The 22,459-nt window shown below is 35.3% G+C and overlaps 1 protein-coding gene across 4 annotated transcripts in view; it reads left to right on the forward strand.

Moving 5' to 3' along the window:
* LRBA (LPS responsive beige-like anchor protein) overlaps positions 1 to 22,459 on the forward strand; it is a 742,234-nt gene that overhangs the window by 156,228 nt on the left and 563,547 nt on the right. For 2 of the 4 annotated variants that reach the window (XM_059175618.1, XM_059175627.1), the window contains exons 23-26: positions 17,643 to 18,701; positions 19,635 to 19,813; positions 20,806 to 20,992; positions 21,615 to 21,795. In XM_059175618.1, the coding sequence (XP_059031601.1) occupies positions 17,643 to 18,701; positions 19,635 to 19,813; positions 20,806 to 20,992; positions 21,615 to 21,795 (1,606 nt within the window). The remainder of the gene's footprint in view (positions 1 to 17,642; positions 18,702 to 19,634; positions 19,814 to 20,805; positions 20,993 to 21,614; positions 21,796 to 22,459) is intronic. The other 2 variants (XM_059175636.1, XM_059175643.1) reach the window with 1 other exon arrangement.

The raw sequence follows: 22,459 nt of genomic DNA on the forward strand, positions 1-22,459 counted from the left end.
AGGCATAATACTCCATAGTGTATATGGACCACATCTTCCTTATTCATTCGTCCGTTGAAGGGCATCTTGGTTCTTTCCATAGTTTGGTGACCATGGCCATTGCTGCTATAAACATTGGGGGTACAGATGGCCCTTCTTTTCACGACATCTATATCTTTGGGGTAATTACCCAGGAGTGCAATTGCAGGGTCATAGGGAAGTTCTATTTTTAATTTCTTGAGGAATCTCCACACTGTTCTCCAAAGAGGCTGCACCAACTTGCATTCCCACCAACAGTGTAAGAGGGTTCCCCTTTCTCCACATCCTCTCCAACACATGTTGTTTCCTGTTTTGTTAATTTTGGCCATTCTAACTTGTGTAAGGTGATATCTCAATGTGGTTTTAATTTGAATCTCCCTGAGGGCTAATGATGATAAACATTTTTTCATGTGTCTGATAGCCATTTGTATGTCTTGATTGGAGAAGTGTCTGTTCATATCTTCTTCCCATTTTTTGATATGTTTGCCTGTTTCGTGTGTGTTGAGTTTGAGGAGTTCATTATAGATCCTGGATATCAACCTTTTGTCTGTACTGTCATTTGCAAATATCTTCTCCCATTCCGTGGGTTGCCTCTTTGTGTTTTTGACTGTTTCTTTTGCTGTGCAGAAGCTTTTGATTTTGATGAAGTCCCAAAAGTTTATTTTCGCTTTAGTTTCCTTTGCCTTTGGAGACATATCTTGAAAGAAGTTGCTGTGGCTGATATCGAAGAGATTACTGCCTATGTTCTCCTCTAGGATTCTGATGGATTCCTGTCTCAGGTTGAGGTCTTTTATCCAATTTGAGTTTATCTTTGTGTACGGTGTAAGAGAATGGTTGAGTTTCATTCTTCTACATATAGCTGAAAAAGTCTTTTTTAAAGAAATGTTTATATTAATGTAATCCTTTTTGTTGTTTTAAAGGTAATTAGTATTTGTAAAATTACTTACTCTAATATGGTAAGTAGTAATAGTTATACCTCATATAAATAAAAAGTTTTGGGGAGCCTCAGTACTTTTAAGAGTATAAAGCATCCTGATACAAAACATCTTGAGAACTGCTGAAATCATAGGGTATTTAGGGCAGTAGTCTAGTCTCTACGTACAAAATAAAAAGGCTGGACTAGGAAGTACCTCAGGTATCTTTGAACTTTTGAACATTTATTTATATCCAGTTACCAGTCCATTTATATAAGCAATAAAGAGAATATGGGGTTTGGACACAGAGTAGTTCTGGCTTTGAATTCTGGTGTGTAGTAGTTTTTACTTGTATAAACTCAGGCAAGTTTCTAAAATTTTCTTAACCGTAAGTGTTTAATATAGAAATGGTCAATGAGGATATAAATGTGAAGTTAATGAAAGAAATAACAGAAAATAGAATGAACTATTCGGTGACTATTTTCCTTTGTTAAAACTCTATCATTATGGGGCGCCTGGGTGGCTCAGTGGGTTAAGCCTCTTCCTTCAGCTCAGGTCATGATTTCAGGTCCTGGATTGAGCCCCACATAGGGCTCTTTGCTCCGTGGGGAACCTGCTTCTCTCTCTCTCTCTGCCTTCCTCTCTGCCTACTTGTGATCTTTCTCTGTCAAATAAATAAATAAAATCTTAAAAAAAAACCCACAAAACTCTATCAATCTTCCTAGTCATGTTTTCATTCTCACTGTCAACATTCTAGTTCAGGCCTCAAGTCACTTCATGTTTAATATAAATTCAACTTTTAAAATGAGGAATTACTTATATCCTCAATAATTTGTGTAGCACTATATGCTGTGAACTGTTACAGTGGAAGAATTGTGACTATCCAGCTTAACATGCTGTGTGGGTCTCCCTATCCAATCCCCACCCCAAACCTAATCACCATTTTGAATTTTGTGCTTACCATTTCCTTCTTAAAAATCATTAAAAAATGTATTCATTAGTGATATATTATCTAGTTTTCCCTATTTTTATAGTTAAGAAAATGACATAAAAAAAAGAAAACGACATCATACTTTGTGGATGCTTCTCTTACTTTTTTCTCTGTCAAACCTTTTATTTTTAAGATTTTTTTAAATTGTCACATACAGCTTGGGTTTGTTCATTCACAGTGCTATGAATAACTGAGGTGTTCAAAGGCAGTGGTTTTCCTATAGTTGTCAGTTTAATACTTCTTATAACTGTGACTTACAGTAAGAACTTCATAGTAGCCACATATGTATGTAGATGGACTCACAGAAACCCTTCTCCTCTCACACACCTGAAACCTAGGTTTCAGGAGACAGTATTTGCCCTTACTAAACTTTGGTTGATAGAGATGCATTCTTATGTTTAAAAATGCTGATGATGCCCCATCGAGTTGATTCTGTGATCAGCCAGCTGAATTATCTTCAATTTGAAAAGAGCACTGCTCTAGGAAATATAAGTAGAATTGCTAGATTCTAAGTAATGCTCTACCCTCTAATCCATGACACTTCAGGTTTCTTATTTTTGCAAGGTTTTGTATTCTGCCTACATTAAAGTTTTTTTCCCCACTCAGTGATTTTGTATGTAGTTTTTTATACATGTCTAGATCACTTTGACTCTGCATATTTCTAATGGTCAGTAGCCTTAGGTATTATTTTCCTCTAGATTTATTAAGCTAAAAATAACATATAGTGTTATTTCCTCCATAAACACTTTGTTCTGATTTTCATAAAAAGGGAAATAATGTAATTTTTTTAAACAAAATAGTTTTTTCTACCTTATCTTTCATTTTCCCTTGAAAAAAGAGTTTCTTACCTTACCTTCCACTGTTTTACTTGGCAAAAATTTTTGCTCTGTGTTGGTTCTAGTCTTATATCAGTCTTTGTTAAATCTTCATTTTTGTTTACATGGCATCGGCTTTGTATTCCTTTGTACTTAACCAAATCCTTTATATTTTTCAGGAATTTAGCTAATTAAATCACTTATATGACAGTTTTCATACAGAATTTATGAATGAATTACATTCTGTATGAATTCACAGTGCTTAATTTTCTGTTGGTATCTTAAATGTCCTTTCTCTCCCTCCTTTTCCCCTTCCCCTGACTTCCTCCTGTCTTTCTCTCCCCATCTACCTCCTCACACTCCCTAGTCATCAACTAATCAGTCTTTTGTACCTGCTAACTCTAACTATTGCTTTAACTGTGGGTACCTAGTGCAGTCTGTGCTGCCTTCTGTCACTGGCAGCTAACTCCCCCCATTTGCTTGTCTCTTCTTTTATCCACACTCAGACTTTGCTGTCCTTCTCTCTGTTTTTCCCTTCAGCATTCCTCCATCCCTTCCGTACCCCTGCCTTCACCCTTCCCCCAGTCTATGTTTCTTTTTTGAGGGGTTTTATCCTTAGTGAATCTGTGTTTGTTTTGTCCTTGCTTCTTTCCTCCCCACTCTCTCTGTTGGATAGTTCGGTACTCTTGGTCTCTCTTGATCATTTTCAGTTACTCTGTCTCTAGGTCTTACTCTAGTTGCCCACCACTTTTCTTCCCTTTTTTCTTTCCTTTCTGCTATTCCCTTTTCTTCTTCTACCTTCTTCTGTTTGAGTACTTTCTGGCTACTATGTAAGATAGAAAGATGAATCAGGAACAGATCTTAGAAGTTACTGTCTAATATGGAAGATAATATAAGTACAAATATAAGTACAAAAAGACTAAAAAACTAAGGCAAGAAGGAATAAGTGGCATAGAAGAGATACAGTGAAAAGATAGCCTCACACGAAGACATCTGAGAGGTTTGTAGAAAAAAGGTCATTTGATGACAGCATTGAAGGGTGAATAGGATTTGGGGATGTAGAGTTTGGGGTGGTGAGAATCACTGGTGGAGGAATTGACATACATAAAGGTGAAAAGGTGATGTTACTGAGGAAAAAGCATGGTGAATTGTTGGTTTGCTTGGGGGTTAGTAAATGAAGAAGAGCGGTGATAAGTAATAGGGCAAATATAGACTACTATTTAATTATGGATGATCCTATAATCTCTCATATTACTGGTTAAATGTCAGTTCTCATGTTTTATTTTGGATGTTCATTGTAAAGTCTTATCAGCAGGGACAAAGGTCTTACATATCTTCATGTCTCCATAGAACTGTGAATAGAGCTAAGTACTTGGCAGTTGCACATTAAATAATTTGATGTGGGAAGGAGAAGGAAAATAAACAGCATTATTGTTTGGGGCTATTTATTTCAGCTGTCATGTGGTACCCTGCCACCCTGTGTGTGCCTTAGTGTCTCAGTCTTCTTTTTATCAGTGAGGGATGAAATAGCTTCACCAGCTATCTTTTAAAGCACCTTTGTCATCACCACACACAGTAGGGTTTGGAAGTCACTCATCAGAGTAACGTTGGATGTGTATTTTATTATAGTGTCTTGGACCTCATCTCACAATCCTAATCTCAGTGTCATGGGATGTCCCCAGAAATTTGTTTTGAAGTCATCCTTTCTTATGCACCCTAATTTTGAGTGCCCCTTTGAGTGTATGGGGAATTAATTTTACTAATTTCCCTTCCTACCTTTACACTAAGCTGCTACTATAATAAGCTCTTTAGAAAGTATTGCAGATACAGAGGAATTCTACATCAATTGAATATGGTCCCCAGTTAAGACCCCTTAATCCTTTAAAAAAAAATATTATTAAAGAAAACCTTTTTTATCATTCTGGAAACATGTTACAGTGCAGAGAATGTTGAAGGAAAAATATAAACTATTCTTACGTAGTTCTGATATCAGTATTTTTTAGACTCAATTTATACACAGAAAACCCAAAGTATGCTTTGTATGTTTTATATGTATATATTTATAGTTTATGCCTTTATTATATATGGTTTATATGTATTTATAGCTTATTTAAAACTGTTACATAAGATCTCTTTTGGCCTCTTGGTTCAAGAACTAGTCTTTGAACTAAGTTTTAGGAATAAAATTATAAAATGGAATAAATGCTGATTAAGTCAATTGCAGAAAATTTTTATCTGCATAAAACTAGACTTAAAAATTTTTTTGCTGTTGGGGCGCCTGGGTGGCTCAGTGGGTTAAGCCGCTGTCTTCGGCTCAGGTCATGATCCCGGGGTCCTGGGATCGAGCCCCGCATTGGGCTCTCTGCTCAGCGGGGAGCCTGCTTCCTCCTCTCTCTCTGCCTGCCTCTCTGCCTGCTTGTCATCTCTCTCTGTCAAATAAATAAATAAAATCTTTAAAAAAAATATTTTTTTTGCTGTTAAAGTATACTTTTTTAAAAAAAATATTTATTTGAAAGAAAAAGATCACAAGTAGGTAGAGAGAGGGGAAGGGAGGCGGGCCCCATATTGAGCAGAGAGCCCGATGCAGGGCTCAATCCCAGGACCCTGGGATCATGACTTGAGCCGAAGGCAGGGGCTTTAACTCACTGAGCCACCCAGGTGCCCCTAAAGTATACTTTTAAAAATAAATGCTAAATCTTTACTTAACTCTGGGAGGGGGAAGAAGAAAGCTTAGAATTACAAATTGGTTCTTGTGATTTTTATCTTTAAAGTTTAGTAAGTGTCTTTAGTTTTATTTCTTTATGTGAATTCTTTTCATTGGTGAAAGCTTTTCTCATAAGGTTTATACAGAATTTATTTGAATATTCTATATTAATTATTTTTGGATTTTTAATATCTTGACATCCATTTTTAAAATAAAATGGACTACTGACATCCTAAGGTGCTTCAAATCAATATTTACTAAAGTTTAAGATGGAGCTTAAGTGATTCAGTAAGTAGGTGAACAATTTGTAGCATGCTGTTAAAAATCTGCCAGAAGTATTGGAACCACATTTTTTTCTCTGGAAATACTCATTCTAAAGCTTTATATTTTTATATATGCAATATTGAAGTGATGCTTATTTTTTCTTTTTGCAGCCATTTAAAATTTCAGTATCATAAATTTATAACATGGTTCTTGATAAAGTACTGGTGTGTAAAAAACTAATGTTGCAGAATTGTATAGCTTTTGCAGAGTTACATCAGGATACATTCAGCTGCTATAAAAAGCCAAAGAAACTCAATTGCAATTTTATTGTCCAGTTTGATAGATTTCCTGCCACCTTTGTAGCAGGGAAGCTGTGTGTCACTGTATCTCTCTCTCTTCCAACAGCTGAACTAGATTTTATAAGCAGTGATAGGTCTTCCAGTGTAACTGTGCTGGTTGTTTACTTTGGTCTTAAGGTTTCAAATATGTACTTGTTAAGAGTAACCTTCGTAATTTCATTATTTTCTTACGTGTTCTCTAGGTTGTTGTTGCTTATCTTTTCCTTTTCTTCTTCTTCTTTTTTTTTTTTTTTCTTTTTAAAATTAAGTAGCTTCTATGCCCATGGTGGAGCCTGAACTCCTGATCTGAGATCAAGAGTCCTATGCTCTGTTGACTAAGCCTGCCAGGCACCCCTCTTCTCCTGTTTTAAAATGCTTTAAATGAAACTCTGTCTTGAGTAATTAATTAATACTGTTTACACTTGGTATGCTAGATTGCTTCTACTCTTTAATGAAAATTTAAATTAAGGCATTTAGAGTATCTTGAATTATGAGAACTATTCTAAAACATTTTTTTCTAAACAAATAAAACTCAAAACTTTAGATACTGTATTTTGTCTAGGCCTATATTGTCACAACATAGAATGGGTCTATGACTTAAAATAATAAGTAAGTAAAAGTTACTCACACTTATATGAATTTCAGTGGCTGCATATTATTAGGTATATATAACACATCATATTATGGAGAAGTAAAGTTAAGAGCAAAAGCTGAGCTTGATATAACATCTGAATGCTATCAAGCTACTTGTTATTATAGGAAAGACTAATGGAGTAAATTAGTAAATCTTCAAAGATTTCAAAAATTTAAAATATTTACAAAATTTTAATAAAAAATTAAAATTTATAGATTTACAAAATTTATAAAAGTATAAAAATACTTAAAATATTCCCAAAGGGTATGCAAAAAGTGTGAGGAAATGCAAAAGGATATTTCCTAGAACAGGAAGACTCAACATCATAAAGTTATAATAACTTGACATTTCTTTTGGATATTTTATAAATTTAGTGAAATATCAAGAAGATACTAAGCAGTCATTTTTCCTTTGGTGGGGAAAAACACTAGTTAATTAGTTGTCAAAGCTAATTACTAAGGAAAAGTACAGCAAAATATATAAAAATATCCAAGGAAACTGTAACAAGCAATGAGAAGAGATTGACTCTACCAAATGCTAAAACATATTACCAATGTCAGTAATTTTAAAAATATAGTATTGATACATGATGAGATAGGTTGACTGGGAGAACAGAAAAGAAAGTCCAGAAATACGTGAAATTTCATAGAGGCTTTAGTATATTATAACTAATGCATCTCACATCACCTGGGAGAAGATAGTCTGTTCAGTAAATGGTGTTGGGACAATAGAAGGTTGACCTAGGTGGGGAAAAAAGTTGGAGCATCAGGGATTTTAAAGTATGGATTAATTAATGGAGGGCAGAAAAACCATAAATTAAGTACTAAGAGAAGTACAGAATATTCTTCTATAATCTTAGATTGTATAAGAATTTCTATAATTTAAAATCTAGAACCATTAATGAGAAAAGAAAGACTAATAGTTTTTACTTCATTAAAACAAACAAAAATCTTTGTGATCAAAAAGTCAAACCAAATACCATCAGCAAATTGTTTAGAAGCAGAGCAAAGGTAACATTGCTAACATATAAAGCCCTCCTAGAAAAAGGTAGAAAAAAACCAATAGAAAAAATGGACTAAAGATATGATCAAACAGCCATAGAAAACTAAGTTGAAAATTACTATAGGACCTCTGGCTAGCTCAGCTGGTTAAGTGTCCAACTGTTCATTTCAGCTTAGGTCATGATCTCAGGGTCGTGAACTTGAGCGTCAGTCTCTGTGCTGGGTGTGAAGCCTGCTTAGGATTCTCTCTCTTAATCTGCCTCCCTCCCCCCATCAAAAAATTACTTTAGATGTATAAAAAGAGGCTTAATTTAGTCATTTGTAAGATTGCAGATTAAAACTATCCTGAAATAGTTCACTAAGATATAACTGACAAAAATATGGAACAGAATGTATAGCACATTTTAGTAAAACAGGAAAATGAGAATTTGTTTGTATGTATATGCATGAAAATACCCTGGGAAGATACATAATAAGTTAATAACTGATCCCTTGATTGTTGGGAATTATGCAGGTGAGGACCAGTGGAAGTAGGGAAACATACTCCATACTATTTCTTGCTTTTGTTTTTTGTTTTTTAGATCGATTTATTTTAGAGAGAGCATGAGTGGGAGGGCAGAGGGAAAGGGAGAGAGAATCTGAAGCCAACTCTGCGCTAAGCATAGAGTTTGACAATGGGGCTCGATCTCATGAACTCGAGTTCACAACCTGAGTTGAAACCAACAGTCAAAGGCTCAATTGACCACCCAGGGGCCTCTACATACTGTTTTATATTTGAATCATGTGAATTTTTGGAGAGGAAAACCTTTTCCTTGACTCTCTTAGAGTCCCTGGCTGGGCCTGAAAATTAAACTGACAATTAGAGGTTAACAGGAAAAAAAAAGCGTATGTATGTACTTAATATGTTTTATGTTATTACATAGGAGCCTTTACATGAAAATGAAAGACATAAAGAAAGGGTTAAGCCTGAGTGTTTTTATACTAGGTTTGATGAAGAGTGGAAAGTCATGGAAAAATAATAGGACAGAGGGTATGAGTTAAGGGTAGTAACTGGGGGAAAATTAGCAAGACCTGTTAATTTGGATTCTTTTCTGTATAAGGAATGCTCCTTTCTTCTGGGGTTTAGGGAAGGCATCTCTCCCATGAGAGTCTTTAGAGAGGGGGAGAGATCCGAGAGGTCAGATAGTTCTTCCTACAGCTGCCTTTTCTCAAATTTCCTTCATTTTAAAATATTCAATATGCTGATGTACCATATTTTGTGGTAGTCCGTTCTGAACCCTATCAAAATATATTATCCTGTTCAGACAGTGCTTTTAAGTTTATTGTGTGGTGAAGGTATACTTCATATTATGTATAGGATTCGTTCTCCTCACAGGATTGTTTCTCTTTGTTATGAAACTTAAAAATTTTTTTTTATGGTATGCCTGGGTGGCTCATTCAGTTGGGTTTCCAACTGTTGATTTCAGCTCAGGTCTCAATCTTAGGGTCATGAATTCAAGCCCTGCCTTGGGCTCCATGCTGGACGTGGAACTTACTTTAAAAAAAATCAGAACAAAACAAAAACAAAAAGCCTTTTTTTGTAACCATTTTTAAAAAATAATTTTCTTAAGTATTTTTTTAGATAGCCGAGGCCTTATACTTGATACTTCTCTGTTAATGTTGTATTAAGGTAGCATTTAAGAACTTAAGTTTAACCAGAATATTCAGATTTGTAACCAAGATGCTTTGTATAAAAGCATTTATACAATAAAATAGATCAGTAAATATTTTAACTGCTTTGTATAAAAGCATTTATACAATAAAATAGATCAGTAAATATTTTAACCTTATAAATATTAATAACTTGACTTTATTGTATCTGTTACCTTATACCATTGTTGTTGTGGGGTTAGAACCTCTATAAAAGACTCTTTGTGGTAGTGATCATTTTGAGCTATGCTGATTGATATTCCATATAGGACGATTCAACTCTTTTTAACGAGACCTTATCAGCTATGAAATGTTGGCCACCTAAGAATTAGAAGTTAGTGTGTCATATTCAGCTGATATTTCCATGGGAAAATAACATGCCATGAAAAGATGCATTTGCTTGAAAAAGAAGGCCAGTTCCTAAACTTTGCCTAACATTTAAAAGTCTTAATTTTTATAGGTTAAAATCTTTTAAATATATGGATGAATGATGTTAATCTTTTGATGTATTATATTCATCTTTTATCTCCCAATTAGTAAATTTGAGTACCAATTAAGCTGAAAGTAATGGCAAAATAAATGTAATCATTAGTTCATGAGTATCTTTAACTCTAGTAGTTTATAGAAGTGATTTCCAAACATTACAAACAGCTATAGATTAGCTATCAAATGATTGTGAAGATTAATGACTAGTCTTTTAGCTGGGTAATTTAGAACCGTATCTGGTAATTAATTAGGAATTATCAGTCACAAATACCTTTAGGAAAAACAGTATCAAAAAAGATAACAACAATGATAATTGCACAGTTGCCACTTAGCTTTTAGAGTAGTGAAGTAAATTAAAGAGAAATTTCAAAATCAGGTTCAGAATTTTGAAAGAATTTCTAGGATTTAAATTTACAGAAGGAAGAATAAACAAGTTGGTTTGCTTAGGAAATACAAAGCACTATTTAGAACAGATTTGACTGCAAGTCTGTATAATCTGGAAAGAAAGAAGGAAGCTGGGGCGCCTGGGTGGCTCAGTGGGTTAAAGCCTCTGCCTTCGGCTCAGGTCATGATGCCAGGGTCCTGGGATCGAGCCCCCCATAGGGCTCTCTGCTCAGCAGGGAGCCTGCTTTCTCCTCTCTCTCTGCCTGCTTGTGACCTCTGTCTGTCAAATAAATAAATAAATAAATCTTAAAAAAAAAAAAAAGAAAAAAGAAAGAAGAAAGCTACTCCCTGTGGCAGCTTCAAGATGTGCTTTATGAAAGTGTATATTGCTTTGAATTGAAATTGAATTATTATTATTATTAATACTAAAGTAGGCTCCACACCCAGTGTGGAGTCCAACATAGGGCTTGTACTTATGACCCTGAGATCAAGCTGTGAGCTGTGATCAAGAATCCAATGCTTAACTTACTGAGCCACCCATGTACCCCTGAGATATGTATTATATAAAGCATCTTTTGCTCTTAGAATTTTAACATTTAATGACATGTTTTAAACTTCTTATCATTTATATACTTATTTTTTTAAAAAGTTTATTTAGGGGTGCCGGTCTGGCTCAGTTGGTTAAGTGTCTGCCTTCAGCCTGGGTCATGATCCTGGGGTCCTGGGATCGAGCTCCATGTCAGGCTCCCTGCTCGGCAGGGAGTCTGCTTCTCCGTCTCCTTCTGCCCTTCCCCCCCAGTTTGTGCTCCGTCTCTCTTCCTCTCTCAAAGATAAATAAAATCTCAAAAAAAAAAAAAAGTTTATTTAAATAATCTCTGTACCCAACATGGGGCTCAAACAACCCTAAGATCAAGAGTTCCACACTCTTCTGACTGAGCCACCCAGGCGCCACTGGATTTATTTTTAGTTTTAATCACTAAAAGTTTTATTGTTTATTTATATTCTGATACCTAACCCTTTGTTGATTTTTACATGTTTTTCCAAAACCATTTTTGCAGTGGTTCTGTCAGTCTATATAACTTGGTACTTTGGAATACTAACTCATAATACATTCAACGCTAGTAAAACGCTTACGATTATTTTTACTTAATGCCTGTCTTCTTTTGTTTTTTATATTCAGTTGACTCAAACTTACATGTCTCGATCATCTTGACATACTCTGACTAATTTTTTTTGGTGTTTATTTGTCTTGAGTTATGATTTATATTTCATGAGAATAGAAAACTCTTCTGTTTTTAGGTAGTGCATCTTGTGACTGCCACTAACGTGTAATATTGTAATAAATTTTGACTGAAAGAATGTGACTTTGTTAGAGCTATTTTTGACTGAAAGAACATGACTTTGTAATATAGAGCTATTTGCTAGGTGCACATCTGTCTCAGCATCATGATTGCTGGTAGATCTTTTTATGCCTTGGTGACCAGAAATACAGGGGAAATAGTATACATTTAGAATAGTATACCAGTGAACATTTAAGCCTGCTGTTTGAGTGTAGTGAGACCAGCCTTTGGGTCTGTTTCCAAATACACTGCCAAAAACTTTGTCATTTCCAGCTTCTTAGCCTGAGAATGGGCTTTAGAAAATTTCCCAGCTTGTTACTATCCATTTATCTTTGCTGGTTCGTGCTTGTATACTGCCTTTCTTCCCAGGATAAAACCCTTTTATTTTCTATGAAGTTTATGCTTACATTAAAAACTTCTTTTGCATTTTGTATATATAAAATTCTATATTTTGAATTTATTTTTATTCATCTTTTGCCCTTAATATCTCTTATTTGGGAGCTAGAGATCTTAATTTATTTTTAAGTCTGTGCTTATTTTTAAGCCTCCATTTGTTGTTTTTTAAATTTTTTATTTAAATTCTAGTTAGTTAATATATAGTGCAATATTAGTTTCAGGCGTTTAATATAGTGATTCACCACTTCCAGACTTCATCCAGTGCTCATCACAAGTGCACTCCTTAATCCCCATCACCTGTTTAACCCATTTCTCCACTCACTTCCCCTCTGCTAACCATCAGTTTCTCTGTAGTTAAGAGTCTGTTTCTTGGTTTACCTCTCTTTTTTCTCTACGCTCATTTTCCCCCCTTAAATTCCACGTATGTCTGAAATCATATGGTATTTGTCTTTCTCTGAGTTATTTTTCTTAGCATTAACTCCATCCACGTTGATTTAATTGGCAAGATTTTATCTTTTTTATGGCAGAGTAATATACCAATGTAATATATACCACATCTTCTTTATCCACTCATCAGTTGATGGACATTTGGGCTCTTTCCATAGTTTAACTATTCTAGATAATGTTGCTATAAACATCAGGGTGCATGTATCCCTTGAATTTGTATTTTTGTATTCTTTAGGTAAATACCTAGTAATGCAATTGCTGGATCATAGGGTAGTTCTATTTTTAATATTTGAGGAACCTACATATTGTTTTCCAGAGTGGCTGTACTGGTTTGCATTGCCATGAACAGTGCAGGAGGGTTCCCCCTTGTTCGCATTCTTTCCAATACATGTTGTTTCTTGTGTTGTTAAGTTAGCTATTCTGACAGGTGTGAGGTGATACCTCATTGTAGTTTTGATATGTATTTTCCTGATGATGAAATGTTGCATCTTTTCATGTGTCTGTTAGCCATTTGTACATCTTCTTTGAAGAAATGTCTATTCATTTCTTCTGCCTGCTTTTTAATTGGGTTATTTGTTTTTGGGGGTGTTGAGTTTATAAGTTCTTTATATATTTTGATACTAAGCCTTTATCAGATATGTCATTTGTAAACATCTCCTATTCTTTTTTTTTTTTTTTTTTTTTTTTTTTAAAGATTTTATTTATTTATTTAACAGACAGAGATCACAAGTAGGCAGAGAGGCAGGCAGAGAGAGAGGAGGAAGCAGGCTCCCTGCTGAGCAGAGAGCCCGATGCGGGACTCGATCCCAGGTCCCTGGGATCATGACCTGAGCCGAAGGCAGCAGCTTAACCCACTGAGCCACCCAGGCGCCCAACATCTCCTATTCTTAAGGTTAACTTTTAGTTCTGTTGATTGTTTCCTTTGCTGTGTTGCAATAGTTTATTTTTGCTTTTATTTCCCTGGTCTTGTGAGACATCTAGAAAGAAGTTGCTACAGTCAGTGTGAAAGAAGTTGCTACAGTCAGTGTGAAAGAAGTTGCTACAGTCAGTGTGAAAGAAGTTGCTACAGTCAGTGTGAAAGAACTTACTGCCCGTGTTCTCCTCTAGGATTTTTATGGTTTTAGGTTTTGCATTAAGGTCTTTAATCCATTTTGAATTTATTTTTGTGTTTGGTAGAAGAAAGTGGTCCAGTTTCATTCTTTTGCTTATTGCTGTCCAGTTTCCCTAATACCATTTGTTGAAGAGACATTCTTTTTCCCATTGGATATTCCTTCCTGCTTTCTCAAAGATTAATTGACCATACAGTTGTGGGTTCCTCTCTTGGTTTTCTGTTCTGTACCATTGATCTCTGAGTCTGTTTTTATGCCAGGATCATACTATTTTGATCACTACAGTTTTGTAATATAACTTGAAGTCTGGGATTTTGGTACCCTTACATTACTCATTTTAGAGAGGAAAAATACAAGCAGCAGAGTTTATGTATACCCTTTATATATACCCTATATATACCCTCAAGAAGGTACTAGAGGATTTACAGCACCAAAAGGAGAGAATGAAATAAGAGGAAGGTATGGGACATAGGAAACAGGAGAGGTAACAGAGAAGAGAGATAAGAAGGGATCTCCAGGACAGTGACGAAGGGAAGGTCCCATGATGGCAACTGTGAAGTAGACATATGACAGTCCTTCTAAATTGGAACAGTTTTACTTAACAGACATATACAGGGGGAAGCTATCGTCAGTGAAATGCCAGTTGCCTTTGTAACAGGTTTTTTTTTTTTTTAAAACCTGAGAACAAATTACTAACATATGATGGGCCCATATTCTTAGCATTACTTGGCTTATCTTGACCATGTACTGATTTCAGTTCATGCTCTCTCTTCTAGTCCTCCTGCCTGGATCACTTGAACATTCTCAATTCTCTCCTTGAAAAAGTGATCTGCTTTGATTTACTTCTGAGAATAGAGGTAGACCATGGTGAGAATTGGAAAATATAGTTTACTTCCTATACCTTATTCATGCCAGGTATCTGTTATCTGACCAACACTTATAGATGCTTTGATTCTCCTGACCTATGTATTTCCCAGTATTTCCTAATGGCCTTGCCAACAGATTTCCCAGGAATAGCCTTATGTATCCTCTTAGAGAAACTGAAGCCCTGTTCCAATCTGTAGATTTTCTGTAGCTTGTCCTCTGGTAGCCTTTAGTTAATTATGATAATACTGCCCTTTCCTCACAAAGCTGGCTAGGTTTGTGCTGTACTTAGGTTTTCAAAGGGAACATGATAAGTATGCTTACTATATAGGTAGTAGAACTGTTAAAGAACAGGTAGGAAACAATGGAAATGTCAGGATAGTGATTTCCTCTTGATAGGGATGGAGGGGTTGAGGATGGGCACATAGAGGAATTGTGTGGTAGTAGTGTTCCATTTCTTGATGTAGATAGTAAGTATATGGGATTTAAAAAGATTATTCTTTAATCTGTAGGTATAAATTATATATTTTCATGTTTATTGATATATTTTATAATGAGATTTTAAAAATTCCTAATTTGAATACAATAAAAGAAAATGATTATTGAAAACTAATCTTACACACTGACTATTTCTGAAATAAAGGATCTATTTTCAAAATCGCTGTGAGGTTGGTAGTATTAAACTTGCCTTCCTTAGACAATAGTAATTGTCATATCAGTGGAGAAAAGACCTTCCTAAAGTCAGTTTTCCAAATAGACCAAATGATACTTTAAGAAATCAGATGTCGGGGCGCCTGGGTAGCTCAGTGGGTTAAAGCCTCTGCCTTCAGCTCAGGTCATGACCCAGCATCCTGGGGGCAAGCCCCGCATCGGGCTTTCTGCTCAGCAGCAAGCCTGCTTCCCCCTGACCCCTCTGCCTGCTGCTCTGCTTGCTTGTGATCTCTCTTTGTGTCAAATAAATAAATAAATAAATAAATTCTTTAAAAAAAAAAAAAAAGAAAGAAAAAAAGGTATCAGATGTCTTCCTCCTTTTTTTTTTTCTTAATATTTTATTTATTTATTTGACAGAGATCACAAGTAGGCAGAGAGGCAGGCAGAGAGAGAGGAAGGGAAGCAGGCTCCACGCTGAGCAGAGAGCCTGATGCGGGGCTCCATCTTAGGACCCTGGGATCATGACCTGAGCCAAAGGCAGAGGCTTTAACCCACTGAGCCACCCAGGTGCCTCAGATGTCTTCCTCTTACTCAGAATTTCCTGATGGCTCTCTCACACTAAGAATAAAATTAGAAGTTTTTAATACAATCTGTAATTCTCTTTAACCATGTTCTAGCCAATGCTTCCCGCGTGACCTTATCATCTACAGTTCTTTCAGCTGGTTTATTGTTCCTCAAACATACCAAGCTCGTTTTGGTGACCAGAGACTTTGCATTTGTTTTTCCTCCTGCCTGAAACTCTTTTCCTTTTGATATTCATATAATTTGTTCTCTAACTTTATTTTTATCTCTGTTCAATATAATATCCGTAGAGACCTTCCCTAATTACACTAGTTAAACACACCCTCCCACCTAGCATGTCATCTTCAATTATTCTCTTTTTTCCCCTTCAAAGCTCTTACTATTACTTGACATTATCATATATTGCTTATGTTGTCAGTTTCTTTCTTTAGAGTGTAAGGTCCATGAAGGCAGGGACATTGTGTTGTTTATCACACAGTGTCTGGAATGCTTTGGATGTTCAATAAATTTTGCTGATTAAATAAAGAGGGATTGGTCAATTAAAATAACTTAGTTCAGGGAACCTGACTTACTCAATTGGTAGAGCATGAGACTCTTAGTCTCAGGGTTGTGAGTTCAAGCCCCATGTTGGGTGTAGAGCCTACTTAAAAACACCACCACCACTACCACCACCACCACCAACAAAACCCCCACAACTTAGTTCAAGAAAATGGTTGCTTTCTGGTTATAAAAGAAATTGATATTTTGTTAATGTTTACTGTGCTATTTTACTCTTTAGTGTGGAATATATGCATTTCATTTGAAATATTCAAAAAATTTCCCAAATACTTACAATTAGGAAAATGTTTATTTCCTTAACATTTCTATTTTGAGCTGTATCCCGTTATGGCATGAGTATAATGTATCTCAAATAAAGCTATTAAATTGCTATAAAAAAGGTGTGCATAATGCATTATTTATACATTTGTTTACCTTTTACCCATGGGTATACATGCCTATGATTCAAAAAGGCCTATGGGTATTTGTGCAAAAAAATCATCTTTTGTTGTCATTTACTATCATCCTTTCATACTAGGGCTCAATAAAGGTTTGTTGACTAATGGTTCATTTTACTGTATATATTGTAATAGTGTAGATTACAGGAACAGACAGTTCTAGCATTGGTAAATGTAATTATGCCTATACTTTCTGCATGTATTACACTTCTTTTTGAGGGGTGTTTCCTATTATAATACCAGTGGCAATCACATAATAGTGGCTATAATAATCTTCGATAAGAAAACTGTCAAAGTAAATGGGTCTAAAGCTAACCATGATATGGGGATGTTCACAGGACCAGTTACATAGTAGTCACTCACATGCAAGTGGAAAGGATGGATGTATGGTTGGATGACCTGGAACTTTCAGGTTATTTTGACCAATTTAGACTTTGAAAATTGTGGTTGACCTTTGGGGAAGGGTTGGATTCCTTTTCATTGCTAAAAGAATTTATATTAGTTTAGTAAGAACATGTTTTACTAACTTAATAAATATATGGGGAGCTGCTGTTATAGTGGGCATAATTAACTGATTTTTTTTCTTTTTTTTGCTCTGTTGAGGATAAATCATGGGGAAATGGGTTTTCATTGCAATTGAAACAATGTATTATTTAGTGCACAAAGCCCTTCACAATGATATGTATATATTTAGATCCTGATACAAGTTATAGAGGTCAGTAGAGTAGTGTATTCGTTTCATACATATGTATGAAATAGAATAGACTAAGGATGTTCTTATTGTGGTCGAATGCTCTGCTACCTGTCAGCATTAAGTCTAGGTATCATTTTTATTGTTTTTTTGTGATTGATTTATTTTTTATTTTTAAGATAAGGGTATCATAGGAAAATTACTTTATTGCATTATATGAAACATTTATTTTAAAAATTGTTAAATATTTTTATTTTATGTTATGTATGCTCTTTTTTTTTTTTTTTTTTTTTTTGCATATTTTGATTGATTTTATGTTTTTCATCCAGGTCACTTTTGAAATACACAAAGAAAATCTTGCCAGTATGTTCAGGGAACACCAGGGAAAAGTTGATGAAGAAATAGGGCAATGTTCAAGTCCAGTTGAAGCAGTCTCTGCCATTAGCAGGGATGTTAATGTTTCAATAGCATCCCAGCAATCAATTATGAAGGCTTGTCCTGTGTCTCCTCGTATCACCAGAAATAGTGATGAAAAGTCACCTGTTGAGCAGACAATTTCAGTAGACTGTGCTTCCAATGCTGAACTGCAAACTCCTAATACATCTAATGAAGAAAGGAAAACTGGCCAAGAAAGTCAGGAGTTACTAGATGAAGTCCCTTCAGAGGAAACATTGATAAATGAAACAATTAATACAGGTGATTTAGAAGTATCCTCTGATATGATAGAAGCTGAAGCCGAGACTGTTTCCTCTAACTCTTTTAAAATGAATGGCAAAGGTATAATGACTGTTAGTGAAGTAACTGCTTCTATAAGTTCTCCTTCAGAAGAGGATGCCTCAGAGGTGCCAGAATTATTGGATAAGTCTATAGGAGAGGAAGATGATGATGATTATGTAGAATTGAAGGTAGAAAATAGTCCTACTGAGGAAGCCAGTCTGCCCACAGAGCTCCAAGAAGATAGTTTGTCTCCAGCTGCATCTGAAGCCAGTGAAAGACTGGACATGCTTAGTAATGACAACAAATTAATATTTCAAGAACAAGAATCTGTAAATAAGAAGCAAATTGACAGTGAAACTCAAGATTCCAAAGATTCTGGAATCTTGACGATGACAGCATCAGGGTCTTCAGCTACCTCACCAGATACTACTGTTTCCCAGACACCTGTACAATCAGATATTGGTGAGATGCTAGAGGAAGGGAAAAAAACAACTAATTTTGTGAGAGAAACCAAATTAATTGGTGGTTCTCCTGTCTTTGAGTCTCCTACTACTTCTGAGCAGAGGATTGCTAAATTGGATGTTTCCAGTGTTGCTACAGATACTGAAAGATTGGAATTGAAGGCCAATACAAATATGGAAGCATCTCAACCTCATCAATCTATACCTGAGGTGATTATATTTATTGTCTTCTTGAAGTGTATTTGCATTGAATTAAAATAGTGCAAGGGTATATACTTTTATCTTGGAGTTGGTTCATACCCTATTTGCAATTATATAAATACAATGAATGCAAAGATTACATTTGTTATCTTTAGCATAAGATTTTAGTGAGAGTTCATTGAATGGCAGCTTTTATTATTATTTTCACCACAGCAAGTTTTAAGATTGTAGTAATTCTGGTTTAAAAAGCAAATAATGGAAATACTTGCCTTTATCCTTTATTTGATAATCCAGTCATAGTTGGTACGGTAATTCTCTGACAAAATCTAGGGCTATCTTCCTGCAGAACCACCTGCCAGTGTATAATTTTATATATTAAGTATGTAGTTTAAAATTTCTTCCATGAGGAAACAGACCATGGGGTTTGTTTGCTTTGAAAGAGGGGAGGAGCCTTTCAGAAATCTAAAGGTACTTCTTTCTCCTTTACTGGTATGTCAGAGTGATTCAGGGGACAGTGGTTGACTGCATGTTGTCATTTCCCACTCTGTTCAACCAACCATTTATTGGCTCTTAATTCCGTTATCTTTATGTTTGTTTTTAATTCTAACCAACTTATAATCTAGACACTACCTTCTTTCATGCTAATATTCAAATTTAAGAATCTTGATTCTTTTGAAAAATGCTACATTTGCTGGTGGTAATACTAACATGATTGCAAGCTAATTACTGTTGAATTATGGTAGTTTAACATTTTTGATAACTTTGCTTTAAATGTGTTAAAGTTTTAGTGTTATTAATCATTGATAATTTTTACCTAATTTGGTTTTTTAGTATCTTAATATATGATTATTTGTTAGATGAATTGCATTGAAGCTATTATATTATTAATGGCTTCTTTGAAGTTGAATTTATTTTACTACTCTTTTAAATTTTCTGTATTAGATGTCCAGACGGCAGGAGGAACCAAGTCAAGGAGTTGCACCAGTTGGAGTTAATGGACAAAGGAGGGATTCCAGATCTGCTATGTTTCGTATTCCTGAATTCAGATGGTCTCAAATGCATCAGCGTTTGCTCACTGATCTATTATTTTCAATAGAAACAGATATACAGATGTGGAGAAGGTTTGTCCATGTGTTTGTTATAGAAGATGTGTATGAAGTTTAGTCTTTGGTTTTTTTTTTGTTTGTTTTTGTTTTTTGTTTGTTTGTTTTTTAGATAGGGAGAGAGAGAATCTCTAACGCAAGGCTTGACCTCATAGACCTGAGATCATGTCCTGAGCCAAAATCAAGAGTCAGATGCCAAACTGACTAAGCCATCCAGGCATCCCTGGTCTTTGTTTCAGAGAAGTTTATGTAGTTAACATTTTGCAACTAATTTCAGACATTTGGTTAAAAAGTAGAATATAAATGATTTCTTTGGTATAGTTATTGAATTTACTTTTCTTCTCCATTATTAAATTGGCTGCCCTACCTGAAATACCAGAATCTGAAATACCAGAACTTAAAAATCAGATTTTCCTTTTAAAATTTTTGCTGCAGATTTCCTGTAGCATATTTTATGGCATATAATTCACCTGAAGGTAGATCTTAAAGTGGTTTATTACTATGATTACTAAAAAAAAAAAAATTGGACTTTAAATATAACATCCAATTCTCCAGTGTAGTTTTGGTATAAAACCTCTGAATATTTCAGATTATCTGTTGTATGATTTATGATTTAAAACACCTGATTGGTTTATTGCTATTTGTATAGTACATTTACACTGTTTGAAAACATTTTATGGGATTATCTAAGAAAATGTTGGTAGAAATTCATTCTTAATAGCATATTTATTGGTATTTACCTCTTAATTTTTGCTACATGACTTCTCAGTTTTGTTCCCAGTTAAGAGTAATTCAACTTCTTATATACAAGATGAATAGTATTATATGTTTTAACACTGAAAGGGGGCATGTATAGTATCTCCTGATATGGAATGGTCTCCGTCTTCTGAGGAAGTACATCCTCAACATGCCTCCTGTATCATTATCATTACTTTAGCTTTCAGGATGAAGTGAAAGCACCTTCTTATCCTCCCTTCCCTGAAGTAGGCAAACTGATTTCTTTTCTTTAGCTTTATCAGTAAACATCATTTATCTCTGGACAGCCATTCGACAAAGACAGTTATGGACTTCGTGAATAGCAGTGATAATGTCATCTTTGTACACAACACAATTCATCTCATCTCTCAAGTGATGGACAATATGGTCATGGCTTGTGGGGGTATACTGCCATTGCTTTCAGCAGCTACATCGGCTACAGTAAGGACTTAACTACTATATAAATTGGTGTGAAAACATGATTGCTATGAATCTTTGTTGATTAAAACTTGAATGGTGGTTACTAGGTATCATAGGTGTTATGGGCCATAAGCAACTGGATCTTTTACAGTTACCTGAAAGGATCTTAGGATCTGTTCTGGGGGTGAAAGGACTAAAAACTGTTGATTTCTTAAGGATGAGTCAGCTAGTGAGTATGGTTGATGGTGGTTCACTTGTACATTTCCATTGCCCCTTTCTATTTTTTATTTTTATTTTATTTTTTAAATGGTTTTATTTATTTATTTGACACAAAGAAAGAGAGAAACAGAGAGGGAACACAAGCAGGGGAAGTGGGAGAAGCAGGCTTCCTATGGAGCAGGAGCACAGTGTATAGCTCGGTCCTGGGACCCTGGGATCATGACCTGAGCCTAAGGCAGATGTTTAATGACTGAGTGACGCAGGCACCCCTATTTCTGCCTTTTTAGGTGAAAAAGGAAATCATTCTGTTGAACTAGATAAAAAGCCTGGCTTTTTATAAAACTTAGAAATTTGGGAAATGTATCTAGGAAAACTAGATGTTGATTAGAATATAGATATAAATGTCAAATTTTGTTCCCTACAGCATGAGCTGGAGAATATTGAACCTACTCAGGGCCTTTCAATAGAAGCCTCTGTGACATTTTTGCAGAGGCTAATCAGCCTTGTGGATGTGCTTATATTTGCAAGTTCTCTTGGCTTTACTGAAATTGAAGCTGAAAAAAGTATGTCTTCGGGTGGAATTTTGCGACAGTGTCTCCGACTAGGTGAGTTGTTAAAACCCATTAGTTAGGAATTTACTTGAGCAGCTTTCAGTAATATTTACATATTTAGATTGAAAATTATCTTTCACCTGTTAGTGGAACATGTTAGGCAATTTGTCATATATATATTTTTTTAACCTCCAAGAGTGAAGATTATATATGTACTATGCTGTAGTAGTAGTTACAAGGTTGATTAGAAGAAGGACACGTTTTGAAAAATACAAGTTGGTTGTGGTCACCATTACCATTCTCCTCTCATCTTTTTTTGCTCAAGAATAGTGCTTCTTGGGGCGCCTGGGTGGCTCAGTGGGTTAAAGCCTCTGCCTTCAGCTCAGGTCGTGATCCCAGGGTCCTGGGATCGAGCCCCACATTGGGCTCTCTGCTCAGCAGGGAGCCTGCTTCCTCCTCTCTCTCTGCCTGCCTCTCTGCCTACTTGTGATCTGTCAAATAAATAATAAATCTTAAAAAAAAAATAAAGAATAGTGCTTCTCAAATTTTAAGATGATTCATACATAAGAATATATCCAGAGGATCTTGTTAAAATGCAGTTAGATTATATAGGTCTGAGGTGAGGTCTGTAATTGTCTAACAAATCTCAGATGATGTTGAAATTGCTCTCTTACGAATGCACTTGAGTAACAAGGTTCTAAACTAGCATCATCCCAGT

Source organism: Mustela lutreola, chromosome 1 (assembly GCF_030435805.1).
Source record: "Mustela lutreola isolate mMusLut2 chromosome 1, mMusLut2.pri, whole genome shotgun sequence".
In the NCBI taxonomy this organism is placed as follows: Eukaryota; Metazoa; Chordata; class Mammalia; order Carnivora; family Mustelidae; genus Mustela; species Mustela lutreola.